We start from the raw sequence: 13,597 nt of genomic DNA on the forward strand, positions 1-13,597 counted from the left end.
GAGGAAAAAAGTAAATTTATCTGAATGAATTTGTAATCAGAAGAAAGTGAAAAAACAGGAAAGTAATGCCAAAAAATGGAACCCATGTAAGTGATTAAGGGCTAAGTAATTTATCATTGGATAGACAAATCAATAGAAGCACCCATCTCAAGAAAATTATTTAAATATAGCTGAAAAATGTAATCAACACTTAGAAGCAACTATTTGCTAAGACAAGTTCCCAACACACAGACTGCTAGAAACTGCTATAGGTACAAAAATGTTACCATAGGTACACCACATCATTTGGATCAGGAATAGGCTTTTGAAACCAAGCTCAGTGGTCTCTCCCTGCCGTGCAGCAGCCACGCTGCGCGGCAGTACCTGAGTGGAAGAGCTGGTTTGGGTTTAGGTTGAACTACAGATGGGAGATGCACTCCAGAAGTGGTCCCAGCCCTTTCAGGCATTCAGTACAGGAGCTGATTTACCACCATAAATCCACTTGGACATGCCCCATGAGGACATCGTACCCTCGCTACCAGGCATTTTGCTTTCCAGAGCTCCAATACCACACTACTTGCTAACACAGATGCTGCCCATGAAACTCACCTACAGCCATGTCATTTGCTAAGTACCATTTAGCTTTCATGGAATGAATACCTGACGAACTGGTAATAACTCTCTTAAAGATTAATTCCCCCACCCACAGCCCCTTGTCTAAACTGAAAAAGAACAGCCCAGAAAAAGTAGTGTATTTCAGCAGGATCCCAAAAGCTCTCATCACTTCAGAGTCTCCACTTGGAAAGTCCAGATACATCACCACATCCACTCTGAACTAATTAAAAACTTTCTGCTCGTCACTACTTAAAAGAGTGAAGCTTTCCTCTTTGGTGGAGTGTGATCATACAGGTGCTTCAGGGTTTATGTGCCCTCCCATCATTCATTTTCTTAACTTCCTCTCAAATAAGCAACAAGTATCAGTACCATTTCTGTACAATAGCATTGTTAGAAAAAAGTGAAAAAAATGACTTAGAAATAAAACATTACATTTATAACCACATAACTCTGGGACACAACTGAAATGGCTAATACAAACAGCATGATTAGAAGTTATACTCTGAGAAAGCATTTTTAAGAAGGAAAATAAATGACACAATGTTAAAAGTCTGAATGCATCTAATCTACAAAAATCAGTACGTTCTTTCAAGCATTAGACAATTGAGAAGGTGCATAAACAATTCAAACTCAGCTCTAAGCTCATGCAAAGATGAATGCAACTTATAAACACAGGTGTCATATTAATTTGCTGACCACCTGACATCAAGGATTTTCAAGAACTGCAAGTCTGGGCATGAAGAATTCCATTCCCAAACAATACCACAGGGATTTACCCATCTCTCTCTCTCTCATTCCCTCCTGCCTTTCTCCCTGTCCCGGTTTCCATAATACACCAGGACAGCTCCCTTTTCCTTTCCTCAACCCGCAGTCCCAAGCACAGATGATGGAGGTGGGAGGGAGGGATGCTAACCCAAAGACAAAGGAGTAGCAACCAAAAGCATGTCTCCTCTTCAGAGGGTCAGATGTCTAAATATCCACGCTTGCTTATATCAAAATGTTCCAGAACTTTTGCATTAAGAATTACAACCTAGCACTGCACAGAGAACTTCAGTGCCATGAAATAAAGGAAGTGTTCAAGACACAGGCCCATACAGCAGGGCAGGGAACAGCTGAGAAGCTATCACGTTCCGTGCTATGAAAACATGACCTTTACAGTTGATTAAATCTTGTTCTTGGCTTACATAATGAATCATCCTGTTAAAAAAAAAAAAAAAAAAAGCAGAATTGTATTACCTTTGTTTTTTGCTAGTGGAGATGGGGGCTGCTCTGTAAACACATCTGGGGAAGGGGATTCTGGGTGGTCAAAGTCTTTTTCCATAGTTTCTATGAGCCCAGTGAGATCTGAATCCTCCGAGCTGTGCCTTCTGCTGCTGGCACACTCGCCATGAGGTGGGCTGAGCAGCGGTAGCTGTGGCAAAGCACTTTCAGTCTGTTGCTCTTGCTGCTGGGGCCCGGATGCTGGGGGTTGCTGGAGGGGCTGCTCTGCCAAAGCTGGCGGCTGCTGCTGCGTCGGCTGCTGGCTCTGCCTCATCCCCTTGGCTTTTCTGCCCGCGGCATGACTCTGAGCCGCGGCACCTGAATCCAAGGGGAAGGGGCCCGCTCTGTTCACTGACTGCATGGAAGCCGCTTGTGCTGAAGTCCTATTAGGTATGCTGGAACTGTTTTTGGATTTGATGTTTTCAACATCAGGTGCATTTCTATTGCTGTGAAGGTGTGCTGTTGCACTGCATTGTTTATGATTCCCTGCACTGGATCGTGAAGACGAACTGCCTGCTCCATAGATCCCTCTGGATGAACTCTGATTTGAATCTGATCCAAGCGCATTCAAACTGGAAGAACAAAAAGTGTTGTCATATACTTTACAATGTTTCCATCTTCCACATGAAAAAAACCCACCACTATGTCCAAAAGAAACCCTGAACTACACTGGTTCTTGGTGTATAACCAACAAAAGAGCCGAAAACTTGTTTGACAAGTCAGTAGCCTTTACCGTTTCCTGCTCACTTGCCTGCTATACGTATGAACAAAAACACAGTAAAATGAGTCAACGTACTTGGAGGAAACACTGAAAGGAGAAGATCTTTTTTTAACTTAAGACACCAAAAGGGAGGAACTTCTGGCCTGCAATTTTTCTGCAGTCCATACCTTTCATTTTCAAGAATAGTAACAGGAAACTTGACAGGGTTTGGTTTTGGTTGGTTTTTTTCTTTCTTTCCAAAAGATGCATATTCCTCACAATCACAAAAATCCAACTTTTTACTGAAGCCATCTTTTTTATAAGTAACTGGAAGGATCTTTATTCATTCACCTGTTCTAAAGAGCAGTATTACTTTCTTACTGGCCTTATAACTAAAGAGGAAAAAAAGATGAAAACATCTCACGAACCCCCCAAATGTATACGTACTTTCCATCAGATGAAATTCCAACTATTCTCCTGAGATCAAGTGGCCTTCCCATATCGAAAGGAGCGTTTGAGGCCTCAAAGGACAAGCGTCTCCGAAATGGTTCCCATATTCCTTGAGCTTCTAGATAGGCTGTTCCAATTACCAAGAGGAAGAGTACACTACAGAGAAGAGAGGCAGTCATCTAAGTATTTCTTAATTTGGAACATTTTATGGTTAATGAATCTAATCACACATGAAAAAAAGTTTGTATCTTGTACTGAAAAGCTGAAAATTGCATCCAAACCACAACTCTGTCGGATAGAAACATGAACCACACAAGTCTAGCATGATATACATGGCACTAACCCCGAGAATGGAAGCTAGATGCAAGTCTGACACGCAGTTGCCAAGAATATTAATTCAAAAGTAAAAGAGGAAATATAATTAAGATACTAAAATGGCATCCAAGTGGTCAGCAGCTCTCACAGCTCGTTGGTGCAATTTCATTTTAAAAGCAGAGACCCTGTGCAGAGAATTTTACTGCTGCTCAGAGAAGTAAAATTTAAGAGCATTATTTCAAGTTTTACAACTAACTGCATCTGCTGCAATACCGTGTTTGGGAGTTCTCCACTTACATAACGCACTGCAGTGAACTATATTTTTGAATGAAGCAATAAAACCACTGCAGAGACCTCCATCACACTGCTACAGATTTCATCTTCTAACAGGTGGGGGTTTCAGAGGGAGGAGACACAATGGCGATGACTAAAGCTTGCCTTGCCTATTACCCTAGAAAGTTTATGTGAAAAGAACGTTAAATTAGCAACTTCAGTTTCTGTTCTCTCCCGTTCTGACTGCCAGTTCTTTTAAGCCAAATGTTTTGAAAACCAGCATCAATTCACACAAAAGGATGAGATACCTCTTGCTTAATTTTAGCTAAAAGAATCTAGTCTAGATATCCTATTTCAAATTTTAACTATTACCAAAAATACAAGAAACTCTGGAGACCAAGCCAGCTGTTGATAGCTGGTTATCAGTGTTTTTTCCCTGCCCTGGGGATTAAGAAGGATTCTACATGCACAACCAGATGGCAGCAGGTAGAAAAGATAATTTTCATCCAAAACGTTAACAAGCAACAGAAAAGTTAAGGAAATAGGGGAATTTTTCAGACAAGCTTACACAAACTGTTACTCAAGAGTAGTCCTTGCCTTGGGCGCCACTTTGGGATGTAAGAATAATCTCCTTCACTTGTTAATTTTAATCTGTGATGTATTGGAAGGTTTCACAGGAACAATACCAACAAGAGCATCACATCTCTACCACCACGGCGCTACACAAACTTGGGATGGAGTGCCCAGGGCTTTGGTGGGCTGGGTGGCACTGTCCCTCCCTGGGTGCCACAGCACTCCCCTCGCGGTATCAGTGCTGGGTTCCACAGAGGTCGGACAGGGCAGGCTGCAGCAAAAGGTCACCCTGAGGGCTTCTCTGCCACTCTCTGGGTAAGGACTCAACTCCCTCCACATAAGCCAACTTCAGTGCTTTGATAAATGAATACCAGATTTTAAGTGAAAAACAGAACAAATCTTGTTTTGTGGTCTTTTTAATTGCATTTTCTGGTTTTGGTATGGTGGTGGTGGTGGGAGCAGTGGTGATTTTTTTTTGCTTTTTAAAAAAATTATTATTGAAAAAAGTAACTAGCCTGAAGTGTTCATGTCATTTAAATTGCAAGACAAATTAGTGTGAGGACCACCAGACAGCAGGGAGTAACACAGTCTAGACACCCATGACCTTGGTACATCCCTCTTTCCCCTCGTGATTTCACCTGGGAGCACACATATGCCCAGTTGGTAAGTTCTTCACAAAAAGGACTAGCTCCTTTGTTGTGTTTTTACATATCCTATCAAGTTGAACTTCAAAATTTGGAGCCACAAGTATGGTAACAATCCAAAACAATAGTGTTTCAGGGAAGGTAACAATAAACACCATCTTATCAAATTAAGAATAGAAACTAGGCAAACTCTTGGGCTTGTTTGTTCCTAGAAATTAAGGATAGCTTTGCAACAACAAGGAAGTATTGTTTTAGTGGCAACTAGCAAACACCTACAGGAGTTTGAGGCTGTCTATGCGCAGGATCCTTGGAGTATTATGAAATGGTCACATTAGCACTCTTCTCTAGTTTGCTGCTAAGAAGTATGTTTTGTACTTGTAGGAAAAATAGTGAGGGAAAGGATTCGGATTTTGTATTTTTGTAAAGTCTAACTAATAAATACAGGACACACAGATTTATCTGAGCAAACTACACCCCTGAGCTGCCAACCATTATTCACTCTGTCAATAAAATAAAGTGAAACTAATCTTACAAATTTCTAGCAAATATACAGAAGAAAGCCACGTAAGTACTCACTCAGCACTTTCCTAAGTAACACAGTGTTAGTGAGGAAACAAAGTTTCCTAAGTAACAATAATTTTCCTGTTAGTCAGGAAAATACAGTTTCCTAAGCAACACTGCATTACTTAGGAAAGTGCTGAAAAATAATAATTAAAAAATAATAAAAAAAGCAGCAGGCTGTAACTTTATCTTCTCAATTTCTTTTATCAATGCCTAGAAGGAAAGGCAGCCTAACCGAACATTTACAAAACATAGTACTACAAAATGGAAAAGCCAGTGTCTTAAAATGAAAAAAAAAAAAAAAAAAAAAAAAAAAGGAGGAATATTACAAATCTGTGATAGTGCTTTGGATTTGCAGCACACAGAAAAAGCACTTTTTCATCACAGGCATCTAGAGCAGCACTCCATCTCTCACTGCGATACAAGCTTAACATTAAGCATGTGTTGTTACTGATAAGTAACAATCTATACTGAGAAGTTTCTATGCTAGGGTTTTCTCTGGGTAAAAGCAGTGGGGAAAAGTATCTCACCACAAAGAGGTGGGCAGGGACACATTGTTTATAACCTCAGATTTCAAATAAATAAAGATAGGTAGAAGTTAAGACTAGGACAATGCAGTGCAATTTTCAACGCCTATTTTAAACAGTCATAGCTAACACACATCTGTTTGCTGAGAAAAAAGTGTATTAATATGCTACTACATAACCTCCGAGTGTGCAGTGTTGCAAACAATACTCTTCAGTTCTCAGAAATCCCATTATTAGTATCACCAGTTGTCTGTCACATACAAGTGGCAGCAAAGTTAAATTCATCCAAGGCATCTGCTAAGCTCATTACAGTCACTGCCTCATATCTCTCTAAAGCACAATACTCCAGGAGGATGCTTAAATTTCTATGGGAATTCATGGTCAGCAGTGCTTTAATACCTAATTTGATTCAAGTTTGGCTCAATTATTTATTGAAAAAAACCCTATACTTTACCAGGGTTAACAGGAGTATGCAACTCACTTAAGGAAATAGGCCCAAGCAAGAAGTATATTTTTTTATCCTCAATTTGAGCAGAAAGTCAGTACTTCTCAGCCTTAAACTGTTCACACTCAATCCATATGAGCGTTTATTAATTTTTTTGTCCCTTTAGACCTCAGCCCATTTAATTTTACACCAATTATAGCCTGAATACACATATACTTCTCTGTAACCTATATTCAAGCAGGGGTAGTTTGCGCACATATACTGGTAAGAACACACGCATCCACACTACCTCATTATTCCTGAGATGATTATATACAGTGCCAGTTCCCAGTTGGGCCTGGGTAGCGCTTCGGCACATGTTGCCAACATGTGATATGGAAGGGATGCATTCAAGACAAATACAAATTCAGAGCCTCCTGCAGTGATGAATTTTAATTCACGTATGACTCTGGAAGCAGTGAAATCAGGTGTAAACCTGAAACCAAAGTAAAGCACATTAGAACTTTTTATATGGAAAGTATGGAAGTTTGAAGTAAGTTATATTATTTATAACTTTAAAAAAACCCAAAAGAACTCCATCCATTACTGCCATGACTGGCATTTCAATCAAACATTTGTAACAAATAGCCTTATTAATACAACCAATAATCATCCATGCAGTTAGCCTAAAAATACTTACGAGTATCTTTCAAATACCTCAAGATGTGTTTGACTAAGTTCATAAACACTTATGCGTAACACTTCTGATACTAGATTACCCCGATATACCATATGAAGATATATTATGACTGAAATTAATTTTTGACCAAATCTGTTAAAATAAAACTATGAATGCAGTAAAAAATTAACAGCAGCTGTAAGCAAGCAATGGAATAACCGCTGTGTGAGCTATAGTTTTTAAACATTTCATCTTTAATTCACAACTGCATGCCTTTTCAAAAACATCACTGCTACACTCCTGTTTCACCACAGACTAAGACTGTTGCAGAAAAACCAGTGAAGTTTCACTGTCTGCAGTTATTTTGTACATCCTTCTGCAGAACAGAATCATCTACTGAACTTTTTAGATACCATATTCTGAATAGTTAACTTTACATCCAAGCCGTTTTAAAAGATCATTGTTTGGTGCCTAAATCTTTTACAATAAAAACTGTCAGAATTCAACAATCACTATCGTTATGGCAACGGACAAAATGGTCAAGACTAAAATGCTGTGCATTACAATAATAATTCCTAGACTACAGACTCTTTTCTATATACTGCAATGCACCAAACATATGTAAATCTAGATCTCATGTGCATTCACAATCCAAATGAAGGAAATTTATAAAAAGCCATGTAACATCACTATTACAACTCAGTAAGTTATACTTACTGTATAGGAATAAAAGTAATACTAGAGTCAGTCATGAAAACCTAGTTAACAGTGTTTGCAAGAAGAGAGAAAAACGTTATGTTTTAAGTTGTAAAAAACCCAACAACCCTCAAAACCTCAAAGTTTAAGTAAAGAAACCTCAGAATTTAACCTATAGCTTTCCCACGAAACAGAATTAGGTATACAGAATTCCTAATGCAAGACTCCCCTTAGATGTAAGAAAAACCACTTACAATATGACGATGTCTTTAGAACCATTGGCACTTAGTGCAAACTCATGACAGTTCACTACTTTAAATCCATATCCTTCACATGTATAGCCACTGATTTCCACAGTTTTCACATTAATCTGCAGCTGCCCTGTGTTTTCCACTTTAAATGTTCTTCTCAGTGTGAAATTTGGTTCTTTGTATTTCATTTCTAGAATCAAACAGCAGAAAGTGGTTAGCGTCGTGCTAAACAGTTATCCTTCACTATATTCACATTCTACAGCAGAAGAGAGCTCTTGTCAGTATTGCAGCCGGAAAGGGGACTACCAAGGCCCATGGAAACCTTAATGTAACCTGCAGGAACCCATCTCTGCAGCCAGATTCTCATCACTTGTACAATTACAGAGCCCTCTAACTCATCAGGGAAAAACACAAAGCCCAAAACTCTGACAGCGCTGCTGCCTCACAAAAAAAATTATCCGGGCTGTAAAGTTCTTTGATGTCCTGCTTAGTGTTGTGATATTCCATGAAAAGTTCCAGCGTGAGGAGAATTAAAACTTTTTTTTGTGTCTCAAGAATGAAACCCGTGCCTGAGCTACACGTACCTTATTAGCAAAAAAAAAAATCCCTAAACCACAACATGTGAGAGGTAATGACTAAGCTTTACTCAAAGTTTTCTTACTCGTCCCTCAAAAAAAGCAGAATAATCTCCGATAATAATTAACATGGCACCTGACAAATATGTCTGGAAAACCACAAAATAGCAAAGCAGATTTTAATAGCAGATACAACTAAACCTTTTTACCGGTTCCTTTGATAATACAGCTACTATAAGGTCTCCTCCCAGAAGCAAGCCTGGGGCCACAGAGCAGAACACCTCTGATCCCAGAGTAGAAACTGGCTGCAATTTAATTTTCATCACGGAACATACCCTACACCTTTTTCCCTGTTGGCTATGAGCATAAAATTCTGAAGGTGTGAGGGGAGAAAAAAAAAAAAATACACAGGAAGTTGCATCTGTGACCCAATTTGACTTCAATTTAGGAATCAGAAATTATCCTAGTAAATGCTCTAGGATCTTCACCTCCTCTACCTTGAATTTTAGTGGATCAAGACCTGCTTTTGCTTTGTTTTTCCTAATTTTCACACTAAAATTAAAAAGGTAAAATATTTCATTTTCTGCCTCAGTAAATAAGCATTTTTAATGTATTTAAAGGAATTAAATTTCTGGAGCATTAGAAGTACTTCCACACATTTCAAGTTGAACATGTAAAATGTAATTTATTTTCTGTTCAGCACAGTAGCTCAAGAAGTACTCACTTTCTGAGCAGTCTTTTAATAATGCTTCTGTGATTTTAAAGCGTAAAGAACTTCCTGGACCAGGAGGTTTGCCTGCAACCTTCAAGCTCTCAGTCGTTCCTTGGCCGTGTACCATTATGGCATCTACTACAGTCAAATTATTTCTGTGTAGAAAGAAAAAGGGGAAACATTCATAAAAGGATCATGCAGCCTATTGCTCTTGCAAGCTTCTCTACAGACTACAAAGTTGTATCACAAATCTGGAGGACAGAAATACAACCAGTTCCACAGATAATTAATTCCCCACAATATGGAAGTAAATAGTGGGAGTCTCAAACAAAACGTTTGCAAGACAAGAACATAATTCACAACACAGCACACAAATATAAACCCCAATGAAGTACTAGTTAGCTAGTATTTCAACATCATATTAATATATCACACCTGATGCAAAAGTAGTACTAGTTAGCTAGTATTTCAACATCATATTAATATATCACACCTGATGCAAAAGTAGTACTAGTTAGCTAGTATTTCAACATCATATTAATATATCACACCTGATGCAAAAGTGAAACGATTATTCAGACATCTTTACTAGAAAGATTAAACTTGCACTGCAGCTTGATCTTGCAAATGGCATCTATACGTAACTAGAGTCCCTACTTTCAAAGTAGCGTAGTATGTATTTAAGAATTCAAGTCTCCAAGCATTGGTGGATGAAAAATTGGACGTGAGCTGACAATGTGCACTACAGCCCAGAAAGTCAACCTGGGCTGCATCAAAAGCAGTGCAGCCAGCAGGTCGAGGGAGGTGATTCCGCCCCTCTGCTCTGCTCCGGTGAGACCCCACCTGCAGTGCTGCACCCAGCTCTGGGGCCCTCAGCACAGGAGAGACATGGACCTGTTGGAGCAGGTCCAGAGAGGGGCCACAAAAATGATCAGAGGGATGAAGCACCTCTCCTATGATGACAGGCTGAGAGAATTGGGGCTGTTCAGCCTGGAGAAGAGAAGGCTGCAGGGAGACCTGATTGTGGCCTTTCAACACTTAAAGGGGGCTTATAAGAGAGATGAAAACAGACTTTTTAGTACAGCCCGTAGTGCATGGACAAGGGGTAATGGTTTTAAACTAAAGGAGGGCTGATTCAGACTAGATATAAAGAAGAAATGCTTTACGGTGAGAGTGGTGAAACACTGACACAGGTTGCCCAGAAAAGCAGGAGATGCCCCATCCCTGGTAGCATTCGAGGTCAGGCTGGATGGGGCTTTGATCAAACTGATCTAGTTGAAGTGTCCCTGCTGACTGCAGGAGAGGGTGAACTAGATGACCTTTAAAGGTCCCTTCCAACCCAAATCATTCTGTAATTCTGTGTTAAGTGTAACAGTGTATTATATATTTACATTATAAAGTATATACTGAATACAGTTTAACTACTATAAAACATATCACAATTACATTTAAAGTAAATCTTTCTCCAGTTATCTTCTACAATTATTCTTCTAAAAGCAATAGTTTCTTATTGACAGCTGATCTCAAGTATTATCTTACATATAAATAAAAAACATCAGAAACACTCACACACATTTCAGAAACATCTGTCATACCTGACAACAATTAATGATGAAACAGTTTTATTAAGAACTGGAGTGAACTTTACTTTGACAGACTTTCTCTCACCAGGCTTTAGTATTAGGCTTAAAACTGAATGACGAGCCAGGCCCTTTGCAAGTCCTACAGTGCTCTGTAGTGGCTGGACCTTAAGACAGCGGGGGAAAACAAAGCGATATATGTAAAAAAATTCCCATTTTTAGAAGTATTTGTTAGAAATGACATTATTTTAGACAGAAAAATCAGTCATGTCATCAAGTGTACTACCCAATGACATATACTGGGTTTTTAACCAGAAAATCTGACAGCACAAGAATTGCCCTATTTATTAGTAAACTATCTGTGTTTATTAAGAAGCAGAACACAGCAAGACAGAACAGACCTAAACTACACCCATGTGGATTCATGAAGTTCTAGTAGAAGAAAGAGTTCAGAAGTTCTTAAATGCATATTTTAAACAGTAAATTAGCATTAAACTAGTACGTAACATTTTCTATCTTCAAAATTTTCCATTGTTAAAACATTTTTGGAAAAGTGTATTTTTCTAACTTTGCTGTTAGACACTGTGCAAGCATCGAATTGCTAATCTAAACCAAACTGCATATGAAGGGGAAAATGCATGTATATTGGATGCGAAAAGAAAGTGTTCAGGATGTGGTGTGCTCTACATGAAAAAGCACACACTTAAAGTTGGCCTCAAAACTCAAATCACTTAAAGAACAAAGCAGTGGAAAACTTAATACTTTGCTAATTTTAGAATTAGCAACCACTACACTGAATAAAATAATCCTGTATCAGTAAAAGGATGAATGAATGCAGTTTTTCTGTAACTTCCACAATCATATTATAATGTAAGGATACAGAAAAAGTGACATTTTAACTGTTATATTTGAGGAAATACCACTTTTCCCAATTTCCTGAAAACATCCAACAGAAGTATCACATTTTTCATACATGCTAATACCTGAACTTGAATACATGTACAACTGGACTCTTATTAAAACATTAAAATTCCTAAACTTAAAAATATAAAGAATGTATTGAAATACTTACGCAATTTCTGAAGACCTGGAACTCTAAAGTCCTCAGATTGAAATTAGATGGTTTACTCAAATTAAATCTGCAACAGACATGCAATTATTTTTTTTTTCCCCTTTAGATCAGGGAACATGATGACATACTTGCATTTATGGATTTTAGCGCAAATCAGGAACCTATGGTAGGACTCAAACAATATGCAGCTGAAGATAATTTGATCCCCCCATCAAGTTAAGGAAGGAATGTAAACATCATTTTAACTTAGCAAAAAATACAGATGTGTGTTTAATGGCAACCAGCCTAGATTCGGTTCTCAACTAGAAGCGGCCAACACAAACTACCAACACAGCTGCCAAATACTGCTTCCATTTTTTCTGAAATGCCTTTTGCTACAGAGTGAGAATGCCCTAAGTACTCTAAAACAATACTTACCGTTCCAACATTTTATCGACAAAGGTGGATGGGTTAGAATACAGAGCTACGGGAAGGAACTGAACATACACAGGAACGTCAGCTGGATTTTCTAAAAAAATTTCTTCTTCCTATTCAAAAACACATTTTTTTTTAAGTTTACATTATGATTAATGTGATTAGAAATACCTATTAAAATGCAGTCTCTACAAAATGATAACATCAACAAAATAACTTACTGATGAACCGTTTGTATTGGTAAGAGGGAAGCTTAGATGGCGTGGTGAACTAAGTATGGAAGGCCAGGCCATTTCTGCTGTAATTTTCATCTGGACATCCTTCTGAAGATCTGTGTCTACTTCAAATACAGCATTCAGTCTGGAGAAACAGTTAGAAAACTTACTTTATAGCAGTAAAATAGGAAAAGCTTAGGAAAAACAGAGGGCTTAAAAGCACCCTGAAAACATTAGTTTGAGAAATAGCACGGTACATGATATTATACGCAATTAAAAAAACCCACTGAGCTCTGCACATATGTACTGTTATTAAAAAGCACAACAGAAGCCACCAGAATATGCTGTAGGAGACCAATCCAAAGATTCTAAAGATGTTCTCTATTAACTATCGCTGTCAACATTCATCCATTCCAAGTTCTGTTGTGGCCAATTTATGGATAAAGGTGAGCTGAAAAATATGGCAGAACTTATGCACTGCATCATAAATCTTTTGGTATTCACTTAAATCATTGCTCTCCAGACAGTGAGACACAAATTTTATGTTTCATTAGGAAGTGCCCAGCTCTTACTATTGCAGGAACATATGTTGAGAATATAACTGAGATTCAGATCTATATCTGAAAAAAAAAATAACCCAAAATATATTTGATTCGCAAAGGTATAAACAGTAGAAAGGAAAAATATCAGTCCTGCTACAGTCAGTTTCCAGTACTACATTCATACATCCATTATCCAGAAAACTTCTTTTGCTTGCATATGCATAACGTACAGTAAATCTGTACACGTACCCTAGCTGCAATGGATACACTGAGTAGGCACCTATACGCCTGTCTAACAAATCTAAGGCAAATCTGAACTAGCTACACTTGTTGCCAGCTACTATTTCCATCAGTGAATTAAGTTCTTCACTATTAACCAACCCCTGCAACAGACTTTGGTTCCTGTTTTCCTACAGGCTCTCCACCATGAGCTGAAACAAGGCTATTGAGTTCTCCAGTCAGCAACAGAGGAAATGCTACACTTCAAACCTAGAGAAGTATTTTTGGAAAGACTCCAACTGCCCAAGTCAGAACGCCTCT

At 38.4% G+C, this 13,597-nt stretch overlaps 1 protein-coding gene across 1 annotated transcript in view; it reads right to left on the reverse strand.

The window, feature by feature from the left end:
- The window catches only part of TMEM131 (transmembrane protein 131), a 103,331-nt gene that overhangs the window by 14,293 nt on the left and 75,441 nt on the right, over positions 1-13,597 (reverse strand). The window contains exons 23-31 of the mRNA XM_055701391.1: positions 12,522-12,660; positions 12,304-12,413; positions 11,887-11,953; positions 10,830-10,981; positions 9,247-9,389; positions 7,951-8,137; positions 6,632-6,817; positions 3,002-3,160; positions 1,831-2,426 (exon numbers count right to left, since the gene is read on the reverse strand). Of these exons, the coding sequence (XP_055557366.1) occupies positions 1,831-2,426; positions 3,002-3,160; positions 6,632-6,817; positions 7,951-8,137; positions 9,247-9,389; positions 10,830-10,981; positions 11,887-11,953; positions 12,304-12,413; positions 12,522-12,660 (1,739 nt within the window). The remainder of the gene's footprint in view (positions 1-1,830; positions 2,427-3,001; positions 3,161-6,631; positions 6,818-7,950; positions 8,138-9,246; positions 9,390-10,829; positions 10,982-11,886; positions 11,954-12,303; positions 12,414-12,521; positions 12,661-13,597) is intronic.

The sequence above is a fragment of the Falco cherrug genome, chromosome 2, assembly GCF_023634085.1.
Source record: "Falco cherrug isolate bFalChe1 chromosome 2, bFalChe1.pri, whole genome shotgun sequence".
Classification (NCBI taxonomy): domain Eukaryota; kingdom Metazoa; phylum Chordata; class Aves; order Falconiformes; family Falconidae; genus Falco; species Falco cherrug.